We start from the raw sequence: 19,847 nt of genomic DNA, 5'->3' as shown, positions 1-19,847 counted from the left end.
ATGAAGAAGAACACTGGGGCTCATAATGCAAAATAGGTTATAGTTGGTTTGCCTAACTGAAATGAGTGAAGACATTTTTGGCTTATTTTTTTGGTGGCATTGGGAAATGAAATAAAAATGACTTTTTGGAAACACACAGAGATGTCTGGAGAGATTCAGCATAAGCTATAAGAGTCCTTCACTTTTCTTTGCCAGTTATTTACTGGCAACAAACAAACAAAGCTCCAGGATGATTATCCATCACATTTAATTCACTTTGAACAAAGGCCTTAATATCATAATGGAACACAAGGCCTGTCAGTATCTTCTATCCCTAACAATTTGCATCGGAGCAAAGCTAATAATTAGCTTGGAACAATCATCAACAATTAACCAGAATGGCATGGCCATTAATTTTCTGCCAAGATCATTCCAACTGCTTTGTTTCCACTGCTCAGTCCTCCTTGTCAAGAAGGTGACATAGGGCGGTTTAAAGGACAACTGCCCTTTGGGTCAGCTAACTTCTCAGAAGGGAAGACACATTAATATTCCTTTTGTGTGTGTGTGTGTTTGTGTGCGTGTATTTTTGTGCATGCATGCAAACACCACTCTGTCCACACACATAAACAGTTCACATATTCTAGGGTGACTCTTACAGATGAACCAACACATTCTCACACAACCTGTTCATACATCCGATGTGAAAACCTGCAGCTTGAGTGCTACCTCCCAAAGACTAATCAAGACATTGAAGTTTTTCAAACTTTAAACTTCAATTTTCATATTTTTAAAGCATTTGTGTCTATATTTTTTTTCCATAGCTGTTAAGATTTTTGGATGTTTTCAGTATTTAAAGTATTCTTGTGCTTATGGAGCATAGCAGCATTGTAGATAACACTTGTGGAATTAGACAAGCTGATGCTGCCTGGAATTATTGCAACAATGAAAAGACTTATACCTTGACACCCAGATGAATTTTGATATGATTGGAAAGGATTGCCTGGTTTCATTCCTGAAATAATCCTTAATTGGGATAAATGCCAGCTTTAATGAACACAGACTTCTGATTTTCCCCTAGAGGTCTATAAAGTTCTCCAGGGTTCTTAGGGATATGTTCAGATGTCGGACTTCCTGACCTGACACTGGTATCACCAAGGAAGTATACTGGGGCAAGATAGAATTATGCTTACCAAGCAGAAGGGGAAAATAACTCTTTCCTTTCTTGTGTTTTGGTAGTAGACATTAGCCTACATAAGAAAAAAGGATTTTGAAAAGAAACTACCGGAAGGCTAGATATATGGTTTAGCTGTCTTGTTAGATAATCCTTTTAAAATCATAATCCCTATCCTCATTCCTCCACAACAGAAGCATGTCTTGGTTTAAACAAAGAAAGCCGATGCTCCACAAATAAATGTAATCCATGTCTTTTAGTTATAGTTGGGGTCCTCAACCATTTTCTGCTTTGGGGCATAGTTGAAATTTTGAGAAATTACCAATGATGCTTTGACAAAATGGCTGCCATGCAGAGAGCTGCCTATTCACAACATTCTGCAGTGGTCATAGCCATTTCAAACCACCACCACCACCAAGGATTAACTGGTGAAGCTAAATGAATAGTACATCATCTGATAGTTTTGATTCCTCAACCTACAAAGCCACTGGTTTAAACCTAGAGATTTCTTTCAGTATCACCCTCCATAATCTCCTCCTCTCTCATATACACACAAAAAGACCCATGTTCATTCTTTCTTAAAACCCTCCCCCCCCCCGAGCAATTAGCCGTTCCCCCTGTTTAGAGAAAAGAGGCACATCTATGCTGGAGCTTTATAATAAATCTGTGCTGCTTTTGTGTGATTGTCTATCATGTGCTAGCAGGAATGTAAGAGCAGAATAACAGCTGTTGGGTCAGACCGAAGGCACAGCTGGTGTGTTATCCTGTGTTCCCAAAGTGGCCAGTTAGATACCTGTGAGTATTTAACTTGTTTGTTTGTTTGTTTTATAGGCCACGATTCTCACCATGAGGGGACACAAGGCGGCTCACAATAATAAAAAGAATAGAATTAAAAATATTGTAAGCTAATCATTTAAAAAAACAATTAAATAATATGCTAATTAAATACAATTGGATAAGTATGTCTAAGGAGGACATGAATGCCACAGCCCTTTCCTTTTTTTGAAACTTTAGAAACCAGTATGTGTCGAGGCATGCTGTCTTTAAGTCTAGTGGAGCTTAATGAAGAACAGCTGTTGCTTGATCTTTAAGCAGATGTGCACATGCAGCTGAGTGTGGAAATTAATGCTCAACAAGTCATAGGTTACCTTTTGTAACATATTATTGTTTAGCAAATGTGTTAACCAATGCTGTGATTTCTAAAAACGAATGTAATGATTTGTACTCTAACTCTAAAAGGAAAAGGAAATTAAATTAAATTCAAAGCACCCAACATGTGATATATAAAATACATAAATGCAACAAAAACATTAAAAAAATACATTATTAATCATATGGGTAGATTGAATGAGATGGTTCCTGAAGAGCTGTGCGATAAAATCGGAAGGCACACAGACAGCTCCCGTGAAGTGAAAGATACTCCTTATAGATGCATGCTATCTTTGGCTGCTTGATTTAAGATGGTGATCTGGCTGTGTTAATTTCCATTCACTTTCAGCTCCCCAAAGGTCCAGCCCTTCTGAAGAGAAGCCTGGATGTTATTCTAGGAACAACTGCTTTTCCTTGGCCCTTCTCTTGGGGGTCTCAAATGGAAGGAGGCTACGTTATTGTGCAAATACACATTGAAAGCTCCAGCTACCGACAAAGAACAAAACAAAACTTCACAGCTGAGGTGTGTAGAAGAACCAGAGGCTGTGCCCTCCCAAGTCCTCACTCCCAGAGGCCTTAGCTTTCAGCTCCACCACCCTATCCCTGCATTAATGAGTTTACAGAATGGAAAAGATCAGACCTGCAGAGCACAACAGAGAGAGCCTTATCTGTCCTGCAGGCAGCCCTGCGGTGGCTGCGCTTTGTCTATCATAAGATAAGCAGGGAACCTGAAGTTTAAAGGACAGACTTGAAACGAGTTGGTGCTGTTTATGCAAATGAAGGCTATTTTTAAAGAAAGAAAGAAAGAAAGAAAGAAAGAAAGAACGAAAACCATCCTCTGACTCAGATATTTCTTCCCTGTTTTCCCCAGCCAAGACTTCTTGCCCCCTCCCACCTTTCTATCTCTGCATGGCTGGTAAATCCTTGTTTGAACAAGCAACGCAGCCTGTTGGGTGAAAGAAAACACAGGTAACAAAAGCAATGTCATTCACCCCATGGGGGAGAAAACAGAGAGAGAGAGACCTGTCCTGGAAACAGGGAATAATTGAGTGTGACAGGAAGGGTGTTTACCTACAATCTAAAAGTAACATACTGCAAAGTAAAGGCCCCGCCGTTTATATAATTTGTGCAGTGTACACACACACACACACACACACACACACACACACACACACACGTTCCATAAAGAGCCAAACCTGCTCAGCTGATTTTCAAGAGCTTCAAAATGAATGGAGGGAAATTAAATCCTAAGGACTCTGCACTCGCACAGCTATAATTAGTGCTGCCAAACTAGTGCCTGTTACCTGGGCTAATTGTAACCGATTCAATCATGCTTAACATGGCGGGTAGCTAAATTGATGTTTGTAGCTTTCCGCATTTTTAAAATGCAGTCTGTCATTGTGTGCTGCATTTATCTCATTGCCCTTCTGGCTGTGTTCCTTGAGAGACATTTGGGGTCCCCCCCTTGTTTTTTTCTCCCTCTAGCCTCCCCTACCCAAAGCCAAGAGCCCACCAAAGCTGTTGGCAAATAAGGACTAAATTTATAGTGGTGACTTCAGTGGGGAGGGTGAAGTAACCCTGCCCCATTTATCTGTATCTAAGGTTATAATCTCTCTCTCTCTCTCTCTCTCTCACCCACCCACTCTCCCTTCTCCTCTCCAGATGCACAAAGGGAAGTGGGGGGGAGAAGCAGATGAGAGCCGCAGCTTGGATGCCCCTGCCTGTGTTATTGTATCCATTTTCCAATGGCAACGATGTGTGAAATGAAAATTGGACAGAGCTGGCTGCTCACAGACCTGGAATTTCATACAGAAGGAGGGAGCGGAGACATAGGAAAGGGTGTTGGAGAGGGGAGGGAAGAAAGAGCCTGTTGGATGGCTGTGTGCACCCAAGGCCTGGTAAATCTCCCTCAGCTTAATAGACCCTTTTAGTGGCAGCGTTGAGTGTACTGTGCTCATTTACATTTCATTGCTCATTGTTAGTTCAGAGCAGCCGAGACAATTTACAGGAGCCGAAGAAGCCAGAGACAAACCTGAAGGTGCACTCTCCCCTCCCCTCCCATGCTTTTTGCTGAGTTCTCCTAATATGCCATCGGTCTGTTCAGAAACATCTCAGGGGAGGTGGGTCTATCCCCTTCCACATCAGCGGCTATCTCTATAGCAGGGACAGTTGTGTTCAAAATTATTCAACCCCCACTGAAATTGAATGTTTTGGCCATTTTCACATTGATTTTGATCATTCAGTCATCTTGCTTACATTTACATGAAAGAGGCACTTGTAGGTCAGAGAAATATAACCTTAAGTTTATAATGAAATAACCACAAATGTCTTTTCTGTGCTCACATCATTATTAGTTTTTATTCAACCCCCAAGTGACATTCAATCTTAGTACTTAGTACAACATCCTTTTACAGTTATAACAGCTTTTAAACGTGAAGCATAGCTTGACACAAGTGTCTTGCAGCGATCTACGGGTATCTTCGCCCATTCTTCATGGGCAAAAGCCTCCAGTTCAGTCAAATTCTTAGGTTTCTGCACTGCAACTGCTTTCTTTAAGTCCCACCAGAGGTTCTCAATCGGATTTAAGTCTGGTGACTGCGATGGCCACTCCAAAATGTTCCAGCCTTTCCTCTGCAACCATGCTCTAGTGGACTTGGAGGTATGCTTGGGATCATTGTCCTGTTGAAAGGTCCAACGTCTCCCAAGCCTCAGGTGTGTGACGGACTGCATCACATTTTCATCCAATATCTCCTGGTACTGAAGAGAATTCATGGTACCTTGTACACGCTGAAGCTTCCCTGTACCTGCAGAAGCAAAACAGCCCCAAAGCATTATTGACCCTCCGCCATGCTTCACAGTAGGCAAGGTGTTCTTTTCGTCATATGCCTTTTTCTTCCTCCTCCAAGCATAGTGTTGATCCATGGGCCCAAACAGTTCTAATTTTGTTTCATCAGTCCATAGAACACTATCCCACAACTTTTGTGGTTTGCCCACATGACTTTTGGCATACTGCAGTCGACTCTTCTTATTCTTGGGAGACAGCAAGGGGGTTCTGGCATGGAGACCTTCATTACGCAGTGTGCGCCTTATTGTCTGAGCTGAAACTTCTGTACCCACATCTGACAAATCTTTTTTCAGTTCCTCAGCAGTCACACGGGGACTTTTCACCACTCTACGCTTTAGGTAGCGCACAGCAGTCGAAGTCAGCATCTTCTTTCTTCCACGACCAGGTAGCATTTCAACAGTGCCCTTTGCCTTGAATTTGTGAATGATGCTTCCTATGGTGTCTCTTGGTATGTTTAACTTCTTTGCAATCTTCTTATAGCCATTGCCCTTCCTGTGAAGACAAATCACCTCTTCTCTTGTCTTCCTGGACCATTCTCTTGACTTCACCATGTTTGTAACCACACCAGTAAATGTCTAGAAGGAGCTGAGTATCACAGTCATTTTAAAGCTGCCTAATTGGTGCTTATTATGCTTGATTGGTGCTCAGTGACATCCACAGGTGTTTTCAATACCTGATCGAAAACACCTGAATGAACCTCTCTTCTTCAGAGTGGTAGTCTTTAAGGGGTTGAATAATTGTGGCAATGAAGAAACCACAAAAGAAACATTTACTACTGTATTACATAAACAACTGATGTTATTTTAGTTGCATTTGGTTCTTTAAAACGTCCTTGTAGGATTTCATTCTGAATACAATTCCAAATGTACACTATAGTCCCTAAACCCCTTTACAGCATTGGGGGTTGAATAATTTTGAACACAACTGGATATTGGCAAGTCTTCCGGTCTGAGTCGCAGCTCTAGTCCAAGTCTTGTGGTCTGAGGTCCAAGTCTGAGTCTGCGTCTTCAGGTCCAAGTCCCATGCCTTGAATCTGAGTCTTGAGTTGGGGTGCATACGCAGTCACCGGGCCTGGGAAAGTGAAGCTGGGCCGGCACATGCAAAGAGACAGAGCGCCTACTTTTCTCCCTGGAGTTGGCCTCTGCCTCTGCCCATGCACTGGTCTATCAACTGGGTGGCAGGTGGAAGAAGCAGCCATCTCCTGGAAGGAAAGCCGGGGCTGCTTCCTCTGAGAATGGTGGCGGTGGGAGGCCCATTCCTACCTTGACAACGCAACTCAAAAAAAATGGGTCTGAGTCATGAGTTGAGTCTGAGTTTAAAACAAACAAACAAAAAACCTGAATTGAGTTCAAGTCAAGTTACCAGCGTGACTTAAGTTGGACTCAACAGCAACTTGCAAGTCTCCATCTCTGCTCTATAGCCAGGTAGATTAAGTTCCACATGCCAATCCTTACTATTGGTGACATGAACACCCCTAGTCCTGCTTCGTCACCATCACACAGGCTACCTATGGTGTAGGATGTACGCAAGGCTAGGACAAGGATGTTGTAGTTGCAATGGCCACTGGATGCCCTTCCCCACATTCTCACGTGTCAAACTCAAGGAGGGAAGGAGAGGTGGAAAAGGCATCCATTCTACACCAAAGACTTCATGGGTTTGCTCTGGTTGCTCAGTCCTCCTCCTGCAGCAACATGGCTAGATCCTCCTGGATCAATGTCAAAAGGTGAAAGATTTATACGATCTGAAGAGACATCAGAGTACGAGTTGCTGATGCAATGTCTATGTCAACACCAGCTGCCTGTATGTCACAGACGCTATTTTAGCCTATCCGCACTGGCATATAGTTATGGTATATGGTTCCAATAGCACTGTTTGGCAAAATAAAAAAGATCCCATCTGATTGTGTTTCCCCTTTGAAGGTTGGCCTGTATCTTTCTGTATCTGCCAGGACCTGCAATCTTTTGGGGACAATTCAGAGATGCAAAATAGCTCTTTGTTCTGCCTTCCAAGACTGGTACCAAGAGTTAAAATAAATTGCACTGAAGATAATGACCTTTTAACCATGGGCCAGATTACACCAAATTACACAGCGTGGACAGCCTCATGCTGTCTGAATCCTTTATTTCCTCAACCCACATGCTTCAATTTTATTACCTCTCCATATTTTGCTGTTGCATAAGTTAGAGTGTTCACCTACATCTGCGTTGTGAGATGCTATATATGCCAGCTTTCCTTCCTTCCAAATCACATGGTAAGGGAAATGAATACATCCTCTTATTAACATTATTTCCCTCCAGGCATGCAATTTCTTCAAAGTTTTGTGTCTGACTAATTCATCTCTAAATAAAGCCCATGTTTACCTCTTAACCGATTAACCACAAAACAAAAGCAAGCTAATTTGCAACATGAAGGTTGAGGCAACCTCATGATAAGGTAAATAGACTTCTTTCCCATCCTGAGACCATTGTGCGTCTAAAATCATGCTACCTGCATTGTGCTCCCCCTTCCCCTAGTGGCTGAGCCATCCTTGACTATGCTGGAATATAGAGATTTACTGTTCTCTTCTACTCCCTTAAAAAGGTGACCAGGAATTCTATAGCTCTTCGTTCATGGCAAGACAGCGAGGTGGTCGCTCCTGCCAGAATATTTGGAACTGACTGTAAGCCTCAGAAAAATATGGTGCTATCAGGTATATCTTGGCCAGTAGTGCAGACACAAATCCAGAAGTGCAGGGTCCCTCCATGAGTCCAAGGATACGACTGGATGGCTGCAAAGGCATGCACCTGATCGTACTGGAAAGGGTTACTTTAACAGGAGGAGTCTCCCTTATAGCAACTCTTTCATCTGCTGAACAATGGCTTCAGCCCAGCCCCCCAAAGCAGAAGCCCCACAACTGGAACAAAAAGATCCTGCCTCAGCATGGATTAGGGTCAGGATGGATCACATTTCCTTGTGTGTGTGGATGTCAGGGAATAGATCACACCAGACTGCTCTGCACACACACACTTTTAAACTGTTAAAACTAAGCAGGTGTGAACTCAACCAGTCAGTGCAGGGTAGAAGATTTCCTAGTAAGCAACTTCGAATGTCCCCAGTGAAGATGAGAACACAGTCGGAAGCAATAAACACATCTGAGTTGTTCCTAAGTCTACAGCCAAGATCCTATCCAATGTTTGTCTAACGTAAATATCCACATGCATACTTGTACTAGATTGTACTGTTGTACAAGCAGTTGTGCAACAAGAACAAGTTGGCTATCCCCATTGTGTAATCACTTAGGAATCCAGTAGGGGTCGGTTTACACTCCTGGTCAAAGAACGTGCAATCACTCGTGCATCCTACTGCAAGAAGGGAAGTTGCTTGTGGAAGCCAGAAAATGGCTACAGTCCAGTGAGGGCAAATTGACCCCATCAAGGGTAGAGGTAGATACAGTTGTTCCTGATCTCAGGTTCCAAATTATGCCCCAGGAGCAGCTCTGTGTTTTTTTGCCAGTACTTTGGCACTAGATTCTAGGTAGAGGTAAAGGTTAAGGTTCCCCCTGACAATTTGTCCAGTCGTGTCTGACTCTAGGGGGCGGTGCTCATCTCCATTTCCAACCCATAGAGATAGCGTTTGTCCATAGACAATCTTCCGTGGTCATGTGGCCAGTGGGACTAGACACGGAACGCCGCTACCTTCCCACTGTGGTGGTACCTATTTATCTACTCGCATTTTGCATGCTTTCGAACCGCTAGGTTGGCAGGAGCTGGGACAAGCGACGGGCACTCACTCCAATGTGTGGATTCGATCTTACAACTGCAGGTCTTCTCATCTTGCAGCACAGAGGCTTCTGCGGTTTAATCCACAGCACTACCACTTAGATTCTAACTGACTATTATTCTAAATACTGTACTCGAACAGGTCTTCTGGAGTGAACAAGAAAGCACAGTGGGAGATGCACAACTATAATGCCACAACAGGAACCTGGCTTTAAAAAAATTTTTAGGCAACTCTGAGCCAAAGATACACTATTTATCATCCTCTGAACACAAGGTTTACTTTGGGGTCTTGTAACGTCCACTTACCAAGGCCTTCGTCGGACATCATACAGGTCAATCTTATTGGGTGCCCTCCAAGGGCTGGCTGGAATAAGAAGGAATAAAGTGCATGACTTTTTGTGGAAGTACAGAAGATAACAACAACAACAACAATGTCAAGATCATGTGGGATTTCTGGATCCAAACTGATAGATACCTTGAACATAATGCACCAGACATAGTAGTAATAGAACATACAGAAATTGAACAGAGTCATATACAACAAGAGATATCCTCACATTTTATTTTCAGGTTTTTATTTTTAGATTTTTAAAAACAAAATGGCTGTCCTTTAATTCATTTACCTTTGTTTTTTATTTTCCCTAAATCATACCCATTCACCTTATGTTGCGAACAGTGCTTAATAGTTATAAGATAGTAATCAGAACAGATATCCAGTGTGGTGTAGTAGATAGAGTGATGGACGAGATCAGAGTGAATTCCTGCTCAGCCATGGAAACTCATTAGGGTTATGGAATTGGTAGAAACCACTTAAATATCTCACTTACCTTGAAAACCTTATTAGGATAGCTGTAAGTCGATTCTAGCTTGACAGCACATAACAACTACTATCAAAATGAATCCTTTTGAAAACGTACTCTGTGCCATATTTTTATGACTGGATTTCATGACTAAACCACAAATGCATGAAAAACTGGGCTTTGCTGAATTTGCCTTCTGTCCTCTAAAACAACCTCTCTCTCTCTTTCTCATCTATTTGTGTTTCATTCTCTGTCTTAGAATCTCAGAACAGTGTTATTAGATTAGGTGGAGAAAGAATTACTTATCCACTCTCAGTATGTATAATAAGGAGTAGCATTCTAGATGGGTTCAAGATCCCAACTTCTCACCAGACTGAATGCATACTAGGGGCATGGATGCTGTGCTAATGCAACATTATTCCCCACTGTCTTTAAAAAATATATTATTTTGGGGAAAGCTCTTCTGTAGGGGTCATCAGAATCAGAGAGTAGATGATCTGTGAAATGGGTCTCCTAGTGACCTATTTTTCACAATTACTGTATAAAAGAATGAGATGAAGATGAATCGGATGTAGGCAGGTGAAAAGACAGAGGAAAGAAGACGAGAGTAAACAGTTGAGTGTAGAATGGAAAAGCACAGATGTTTCACAGTCCATTGCACTGCCATGAATCTGTAGTCTTACTGTGTTTTTCCACCAGTGACTCTGTCCTTTTTCTTAACCAGAAGTCTGTGAATGCAGCAGGGAGGCACCCCACCATTTGGGGGTGAAGGGTGCTCCCTACTTAGACCATCAACAGGGATAAAATAATCGGCTAAGGTGGAGAAGCTGAAATCAATGATTGATGCTTCTAGAAGTGGAGTGCGAGGAATCCTCTGTCCAAAAGCACCCTCCATTTCTAGGCTGGCATTGCATTTGAGGAAGCTCCGGACAAAGTCACATCAGATGGACATCCTCTGATCTTGGCATGGCCTCTCCATGGCAAGCTCACTAGACAATAACAACTGCAGCAGTAGTAGGAGATTTCAAATGTACTCGGCACCTGGACAAGGTTCAGGAAAGCCATCATTTTATTTCCCACAATGTCCCTGATAACAGTTTTCCTCCAGGACATTGTGGGGATTTAATTGACCGTTTTCACAAACCCAGCCAGCTGGTGCATCAGAAGCCTGAAACTTTGATTTAAAAGAGGGAGGGAGTGTGAAAGATCACTGTGTGCATGTGTGGGTAGAGTAGACGGGCATAAAGATGCTATAAACCACTACTGTGGCTCTGATAACTGCCCCAAGATGCTGGGTGCTGCTACTGCTACTAGATCTGACACCCAATTGTTTACATAAGGTGAATCACCTCTGTCAGCTTGCCCATTCTGTGGAATCCTGGTCAGAAGGCAGGAGAGGAAGGGAGGGAGGGCGATGTGGACATCATTGTGTTCCATCTTCTAAAGCTCCCAGCAATGTTGGTATTGAGCCAAGCTGTACCTTTGGAATGGGCCAGTATTGAAAGACGGTGGCATGGGACTATTGGAAAAAAATAATCCACTCCCCTCTACTGGGATTTATTTATTATTTTATTTATTTAAAATATTTTTACCCAGCCTTTCTCTTTAAAAAGCACCCACGATAGCTTACATCATTAAAAGAGAACATTTAAAGCTAAAACAATGAGTATACGAAGTTTACAAGGAATTATGCTACATCACTGGATATACCTTCTTCCTATTTCAAATAGGGCAGTAGTAATCATCGTTTTAATCCACAGCGGCATGTTTCTGACTTTTAAAAATTTCCAGATGGGGCACAAACCTGGATAGAAACGAGTCACTCCCGTGGCACTTCCAAAGACCTGCCACAGCAGAGAGGGGTCTTCTTTTCGATTTTCAACAAATACGTCCTCCAGAGCTTCAGTCCAGTTCAGCTCATTGAGGATTACAGTGGCTGCAAGAGAGAGAAAGGGAACACAGTTAGTGCGCTCAGGGTTTGGAGACCAAAGGCTGGAAGGGGTCTCTTGCCATTTAAAATATAGATAATGCTTCCATGAAAATATATGGATATGATTGTGTTGATCTCTTATTAATGGATCTGTGAAGACAGATATCAGCCAGGGGACTGACTTTGGCAATACTCTGTATTCCTTTCTGGGCTCAATGCCACCAGTTCCATTATGAGAGGGTGCAGCCCGAGTAATGCTTCTGATGCATTCATCAAATATAAGCATACACGAACTCATAAAAACATACCAAAACATGAAACAAGGAATTGGGATGGGTGGGGAGAGAAGGGCAGCTAGGTAGGTTTGGTCATCTTGTCCCCATCGATCTTTTCTAAATGACCATTTGCTATGCAACATGCTCAGCATTCTCCTTCTTTTAGGAAGCCAGTTAGTTGTTGTTTGCAGGGGGACATGAAGGCTCTAGGATGCTGGGAAGCCCTCAACACATAGTAAAACTGATGCTCATGCTTCCTAGAGGCACATACAGTACGCAGGCTTTCTGAGCAGTCCCTCCTGCCTAATTTTTTTTAGATTTGTGGGGTTTTCAGGTGGCTCTGGGGACTGCAGAAATGACTATCAGCCTGCTTCTTGCCCAGCCTGGTATATAACATGCAATCATGTTTTTAAAAGTCCAGTAAACAGCAGAAAGGATTATGCTAAATAAAGTGATTTCCCCTTAAACTCAGCTACGTAAGACACAGTTGGTTGCATTTTGTACAACATTTGTTTCAAAATGAAGATACTGGCAAACCCAAGAACCAACTGGAAAACTCTCCATGGCAGCCTTTCCCAGCCTAATACTCTTTAGCTGTGTTGGACTGCAACCACCACCATTGTGAGCCAACATGGTAAACAACACCAGTTGCAGAAACCTGGTTGATAGCATTAGATCAATAGTGTCGGATGTGCCTTCTGTTACAATACGCAATTATTACTCACAATAGACTAATTTATAAGGTTCTTTTTCCTGCATTAAATTTGTGCCATTTATTGGGACTATACAGTCCTACCACACATACCTGAAGATACCCTTTCGTTTCTTCCTTTATAACCTATGGTAAAGACATTCATGCACAGTTTTGTCCTGCTTCTATCAAGCCATTAAATTTCATTCTGAGGACAAAAATACTAAAGCTTTCTGAAGAATATGAGTTAGCACATCATGAAGTACATTTGTCCCTCTGGCTACCTGCAGCAGATGGGAAATAAATTGCCTGCATCCCCTTTAGGAACTGCACCCAATTCCCCCCCCTCCCCAAATAAGCCACTTCCAAAGAGAGACCAATGTAGGAAGGAAGGAAGGAAGGAAGGAAGGAAGGAAGGAAGGAAGGAAGGAAGGAAGGAAGGAAGGAAGGAAGGAAGGAAGGAAGGAAGGCTGGCTACTGGGACTGGTCCCATTCTGCATTCCTGGTGGCCCTTGTGTCTAATGCAAAAGCAATTAAGACGCCAGCAAACAGGGGTTTTAAATTATTCAGCTATTAAGGAAAGTGATAAGCTCAGAGTGGCCTGACAATGATTAATCAGCTGGGGCTGGGATTTAACAAATATGCAGAAGAACTGGCATTTGGTTTCATGTTGGTGCTGGAATAGCTCTCTCTCTCTCTCCTCTCTCTCTCTCCTACCTCTCTCTCTCCTTCTTCTTCTTGTCTCCCTCCACAACCCCAGAAGCCTCGAAGAATGGCACTCAAGGGGAGAGAATCAAGAGAAGAAATTCCTCAAAAACTGCTGCCTGAGTGGAGCAGATGGATTTGGCAGGAGGACAAAAAAAGTGCAAGGCACCCTCCCCCAAAAACGCATCATCAGTTTAGTCAAGCTCTTGTGTTCTTTCTATGATGATCGCGTGTAGTCCTTTTCCGGCAGAGCGTTTCAGAGATTTCTTAGAATAGCAGAGGACACAGTTCTCACAGCAGGGCAGCAGCTGAGTTTTCATCATATCCAGCCCCAACCCAAAACTATGCAGAAGTAGGTTCAGAGATGGCACCAAGCAGTGGAGGCTGGTCCATGAATGCAAAAGGAGTAACTCAGGGTCAGGCTACCACCTCCCCCCCCCCAGACAACCTACTTCTGCCTGCCTTCTGCAGGACTGGAGGATTTCAAGACCTCACCTCAGCCCCTCTTCCCTGTGGACATGTGCCAATCCTTGCCTCTATGTGTGTGTATGTCCGTGTGTGTGTGTGTGTGTGTGTGTGTGTGTGTGTGTGTGCTGTCACTTTTGCTCCCACTGGGCTTGTCACCCCTGGCTCTGCCCACCTTGTGCTGTGCCTTCTGCCTCACCAAATTCAGTGGGCACCAGCCACCATGGGTTCAAGGTATCACAGAGAAGCATGCCAGCAAGTGCTAACAGATTCCGGAGTCCCATCCAAGTGACAGATGCAAGAGAGAGCAATGCCTTTGTTGGTTCATACGGATAGATCTTTCCCTCTGGGACACCTCTGGAAATATGCACAGCTTTCCTGCCTCCCACCACATTGCAAGTGAACTCTGGCCTGATTTCCTAGATGTCTTTTTGTATATATCAGTCCTTCCCTGTGGCTTTCCCAGAAGCTGTATCCATTATCATCTCTGTTCATGTCTGAGACTGTAAAGGCACCCCACTGTATGCATGGATGAGATCATTCTCTCTGCAGAAAAGGAAAGGCTTTGACCTTCTCCCTTCAGTGCTCGGAACATGACTCAGAAGAGATTGCACAAAGCTTACCGCCCTGTCAGAGCACTGATGACATGTAAATGTTCCTTTCAGTAGCAGGGGACATAAAATATGGCGGCCTACGAACACGGGGGCAAGCACCCCACACTGCTAAGCGACCTGCTAAGGAGGTAGCTTTGGAAAGATGCATCTGTGGCAAAACCAGAAGCAACTTGGGGTGGGGGAATGGAGTGGGGTGAGTGGGGGGAGCACCTCCGTAGGCAAATAAAGCAGTGAGGCTGAGAAACATTCCCTGGGCAAGGGCGATCTGAGGCTGAATGGTGCATTTTGTGGTTGCATATGAGCACATGCACATGCAAGGGGAAAGTAATGTCAGATGGGGGGGTTGGGAAGAAAATTACAGATGGGATTTGGATTAAGATTGTTTCTCAACTTCTTCCTTGCATATTTACCCTTTCAGGAGTATTGGTGTTAACCTAAGCATGCTGCAAAGTTTAACGCTGTTAAGGTGTGGCAATTTGGCTAATTGGTAGCATCTTAATTCATACCAGGGCCTTTGTGTATAGAACTTGGAAAAAATACTTTTTTAAAAAAACTCCAGATCCCAGAATTCCTTAGCCAGCTTGGTTAGTGGAAAAGGGCACCATGGACAATATTGCAATGGTGATCTGCAAGGTAGGTGGTCACTTCAGATCAGGAAAATTTGCTGAATGCAGGATGCTGAAGGTTGCTCTGGGAACTTGATAGCTATCATGTTGGTCAACATACCAAAGCCAGACTGGCCCTCCACAAACAGTCTTAAGTGTGAAAGCAGAAATTGTAACAGGTCGTCTTTGCCTGTGGGTCAGATACGGAAGCAGGTGTTGGTTATGTATTTTTCACATAGAGGGATAAGCTTCATTTTGATATGCCAAAGTAAATTAGCCCTTTCCTCTCAACCCTCAGCAAGAGTTAACAGCACAAGCCTACAGGTGTCTGTTCAGAAGAAAGCCCTGCAAGTTGTTGTTTCATTTTATATATCAGCCCATAGTGCTGAAGCGGTCTTGGGGTGGTTTACAACACAAATTAGGCAAACAACATTTTATTGTTGAACAGGACTTCCTTCTCAGTAAGTGGGCATTGAAATGTAGTCTCATGTTGTTTTATTTAAATGTGTTTTTGATGCTGTCCCATCCCCAAATTGTTTATGATGCTGTTTTGAATACCTTCATTATTTGTTTTCAATTAATTTTTCTGTTGTAGGCTTATTATATTGCAAGCTATTTAACTGGACCCCAACATGGCTCTGAAAAAAACAACAGCATATACATATTTATAAAAAAACAACATTCAAGGTTTTACAACAGAAGATAAATTTGCTGATGTTCCATAAGTTAAACTGGTTGTTCAATAGATGTGCCTTCCTGTGTCCTGTGGGTTTGGAGCAAGAACACAGCAAGGACTATGTTCTTGTAGGTCCCACTGGGATGGATATCAAGTGGGAAACATGGATGTGGAGTTTTTTTGGGGAGGGGGGCTGAATGGGTAGCAAGCAATGGCCCTGCCACATAAAATTCAGTTTTACTAAACCAGACAGGGCAAAAGAGAGATCCTCTTAAAGAGACTGACCCCACAGGCTTGTGGGGGAACCAAAGCAACCATAAAGCAGCTCCCACCCAAAGCAGAAGCAGCCAGGATCACAAGAGAATAATGAAAATGCTCTTAGGGCCAGTTCCTTTCAAATGTCAGTGCTGTCAAGAGGATGGCTATATGGAGAGGATGATGGTTGTCCAATCTGATTGCTGCTCACAGCCAGGGAGCCTGCCTGCTGTAGGAGTTTGCTTGCTGCAGGAGACTGAAAGCATTACATCTAGTGCATGGCATCAATCCAATCAGCTTCACTGAGAGCTGACGCTTCTCGGGTTGAGCTGTTGGGCACATGTACATGTGTGCCAGTCTATCTGTGCTGGATGGGGGAGGCAGCTTTGTACACACATTTACTTCACCACTGCATATAAATGTGGAGCCTACTTGTACGTATAGAAGTTTTGAGAGCACATCAGAGTACTCACAAAGCCGGGGGCACCAGGTCTGCTTATGTAACTTTAAGTGGTTTCTCACTGAAAAATCTAGAAAGGCCAAGTTTCTCTGGTTCTGGATTAGTTTCACATTGCTGAAAAAAAAAAGACACAATACTGCTGCATCTATGTATTTGGGAAAACAGCAGATAGCCCCGGTATGTATTCAGCTCTTTTAGAAACCCCTCCTGTTGAAGTCTGTTATACCAACCACCCTTTGATGAAAACCCCAGGGATCATTACAGACCACTTGCTTGGCCTGCTAGATAAATCGCATCACTTAAACAGAGCAAAGGATATACTGGCCAACCGACCTGGCACTACATGTATTAATCTGTTAGTCTTTAAGGTGCTAAAAAACACACAAACCAAATCAATGTGTGTATAGATATTCTGTACAATATATATATTTAAATTTCTAGGACCTGTGAGAGATTTTGTGCAACACCCTGATGCATAATACTATGCCCTTAATAACTGAAATCTGAAGGCTTCAGGGATGTGGGATGTTTGAAAAGAGCCTTACCCCATCTTGTGCTGCATGCCCAAATAGCGGTGACCTTTTGTGCTTCGTTTCCCCACCCCTACCCCCTCCAATGACTCTAGTATTTACTGTATACCTCCCAGGTAGGATTCAATGATAAACATACTGTATTAATATTTGGTTATTAGCCACTGCAATGTCAAGCACATTTAAAATGCCTAGCAATAAATAATGGAAACTTGCAACATTTAAATATCTCCGTAGGCACATATATCCACTTGGGATATACCTAAAGTAATCACTAATATGAATAACAATTTGTCTGGGAGCTGTGAGGTGAGGATAAATAAACCTTTTCTTCATGTGCAAGATCTGCAGACCACTATTTCTCACAGGGAAAGCATGCAAGCTTTCTTTGGGGGCTCATATCACCTGAGGTGGGGATTTGAACTATGTTGTAGTAGTTCAGGAAAAGGTTACTCCTCTGTGACAATAATATCATCCACTCAGTTCCCATTAGTTAAACACGCACAAATAAAGTGGTTGTGAATTTTAGCTTTGACATCCTACCTAGTTTGAGCCTATGTAAGTTTCTAAGTTTCTGAAGACAGGAGGGCCTGCTGTGCTCTGGTCCATGGGGTCACGAAGGGTCGGACACGATGTAACGACTAAACAACAAAAGTTTCTAGGTCTCAAGTTTGGCATTCTGTGTGAGTAAATTTATTTCGTTCACTCCATCTCTTATACAAAGCCTATAAATGAAAATATATACACACAGAGAAAGCATAGATACATCCCACAGCATGGAAGAATAGATTTGAAAGGTCTCCTCCACCTTCCCTGTCTGAGGGGACAGAAAAAGAGCACAATCTGAAGATTTTTCCTCATTTATGGGAGGCTGACTAGTCCGGAGAAGGCCTATCTCTGGGGGTGAGAAGGTAGGGCTTCTTCAGGAATTCCATTTTATCTTCAAGTTTCCCTGTGGGAGAAAGACTTTGAATAGTGAAGAAGGAGGACAATGGATGAAAAAGAAGTGACAAGCAACGAAGGGGAAAGAGATTCTTCATAGGAAAGTGGAACAGGAGAATCCTAAGGCCCAACATAGCACCTAGGTAGGATGTGTGGGCTCCTTAGACCCTGTGCTTGCCTTTGAACTGCTGGATAACTCAGAGACTTAGGTCTCTGGCTGTGGAGCCAGAGGTTGGGGGTTCAATTCCCCACTGTGCCTCCTTGACAGGGGCTGGACTTGATGATCCACAGAATGCTTTCCAGCTCTGCAGTTCAAAGATTATTGTTCTAACCACTCCCCTAATATTTCCATCAGCCACTGGAAAGAGTTCATATAAGAAAGATCTAGTACAATTATGAGGGGTATCACAGTTGAGAACAGGGTAGGAAGAGCAGTCATAAATGCCCTAGCTCAGAGGTCTCCAAAGTATGGCCTGTGGGCCACATCCATCCCATCTTGCCTTTTTATTTGGCCTGTGCATGTGTGTGTGTGTACATGCGGGATGGTGGGAGTGCATGCGGGTGCATGGGAGGGCAGGTGGGAGGGTGGGAGTGCGAATGGGTGGGGGCATGGGAGTGTGTGCGTGTGTGCGGGCAGGAGTGTGGGCAGGTAGGTGAGTGGGAGTGCATGCGTGTGTGTTCCTCGAAAATATGGAAAATATATTATGTGGCCCTCACTGTGAAAAATTAGAAGCACCCTGCCTTAGCTGACCCACCATTGCATGGCTCTTCTCTACAATGAACAAATCCAGGCTGGCTTAGAAAGGATTGTGGAAATCACCCTGCTTTGGCTCATGTAGGAGGTTATTTGCATGTACCAATGGGAGCTGTTGGGAGGCGGAGCCAGAGAAACGAGAAGGGAGGGGTGAGGCAAAGAAGAGGAGTTTTGGGAGTGAGTTAGTGAGTCAGAGAGGAGAGTCTTATGTGAGAAGCCAGTTTGAGTCAGAGATAGAAGTCTGAAGTAGAAGAGTTAGTCTGTGGGAGTTAGAGAGTGTGGTATAGTGAGGAGTTAAGGTAGGCAGTTAAGAGTGTGGAACTTATAGAGAGCTAAGAGAGTTAAGAGTGATGTGTCTCCTGCCACAAACTAAACTAGCAGGTGAGATCCATTCTATCCCATTGCAGACCTTCCTCCTGGACTTCTGGATGCAGATCTCAAACTGCTCTAAGCCAGAGCTAAATCCATTGTCCACCGTTCTTCAAAATGGGAGAGAATTCCAATTCTTCTGTAGAGAAGAATTCCCATCCAGGGACCAGACTCCGCCTTCCTGATCTGAGAGGTCAGCCTCTCAGCCCTGGAAGCCTTCTTTGAGGGGTTGTACATTCATGCAGCTTGGATAAAGAACAAAGCAGAAAGGACCATCAACCTCTTGGAGCCCAGGGGGTCAAATCACATGTTAAAGCAAATGTGTGCTTCCTCTGACTAGACAAGATGCTGATTTTACATCTGGGAGCTGTGCACTCTTCTCCTGACACATTACTTGTTAGAAATCACAGATCTCACATATATTCAGTGGATTCCTATGTGCTTTTTCATTCATTCTCCTGATTCCCATGGTGGTCCAGAAAATAATTGACCAATGGGTGGAGATTATTATCCCCTAATAATCCAAGGGAATACTTCTGAAACATTACTTTAGGGAAACTTTCCAAAAAGCCTGAAACTTTCCTCTTGCTCATAAATTATCAGTAACATGGTTAGTGTGATTTCAATACTTAATTTAATCTCTAAACCAGTGATTCCCAACTGTTCTTGAGTTGTGACCCCTTTCTATAATAGTCAAGTAACCTGCAACACTCCTCCATGTTTGTATGAAAAGGCATTTTTAATGGAGGCAAGTCATCCCTTCTCAGAAAATAGAGGCTTCTTCCTTCCCCAGAGGGCCTGTTTTTCATACATATACATACATGCTAACTTTAATATCCCACTGTTAAAGACTAAGGAAAAATATATATATTTA

At 43.2% G+C, this 19,847-nt stretch overlaps 1 protein-coding gene across 2 annotated transcripts in view; it reads right to left on the bottom strand.

Moving 5' to 3' along the window:
• CACNA2D2 (calcium voltage-gated channel auxiliary subunit alpha2delta 2) overlaps window positions 1-19,847 on the bottom strand; it is a 751,645-nt gene that overhangs the window by 141,258 nt on the left and 590,540 nt on the right. For both annotated transcript variants that reach the window (XM_072989818.2, XM_072989819.2), the window contains exons 7-8: window positions 11,507-11,638; window positions 9,209-9,266 (exon numbers count right to left, since the gene is read on the bottom strand). In XM_072989818.2, the coding sequence (XP_072845919.1) occupies window positions 9,209-9,266; window positions 11,507-11,638 (190 nt within the window). The remainder of the gene's footprint in view (window positions 1-9,208; window positions 9,267-11,506; window positions 11,639-19,847) is intronic.

Source organism: Pogona vitticeps, chromosome 2, assembly GCF_051106095.1.
Source record: "Pogona vitticeps strain Pit_001003342236 chromosome 2, PviZW2.1, whole genome shotgun sequence".
In the NCBI taxonomy this organism is placed as follows: domain Eukaryota; kingdom Metazoa; phylum Chordata; class Lepidosauria; order Squamata; family Agamidae; genus Pogona; species Pogona vitticeps.
Note: the sequence above shows the minus strand (reverse complement) of the source record. Positions and strands in the feature narration are given on the sequence as shown.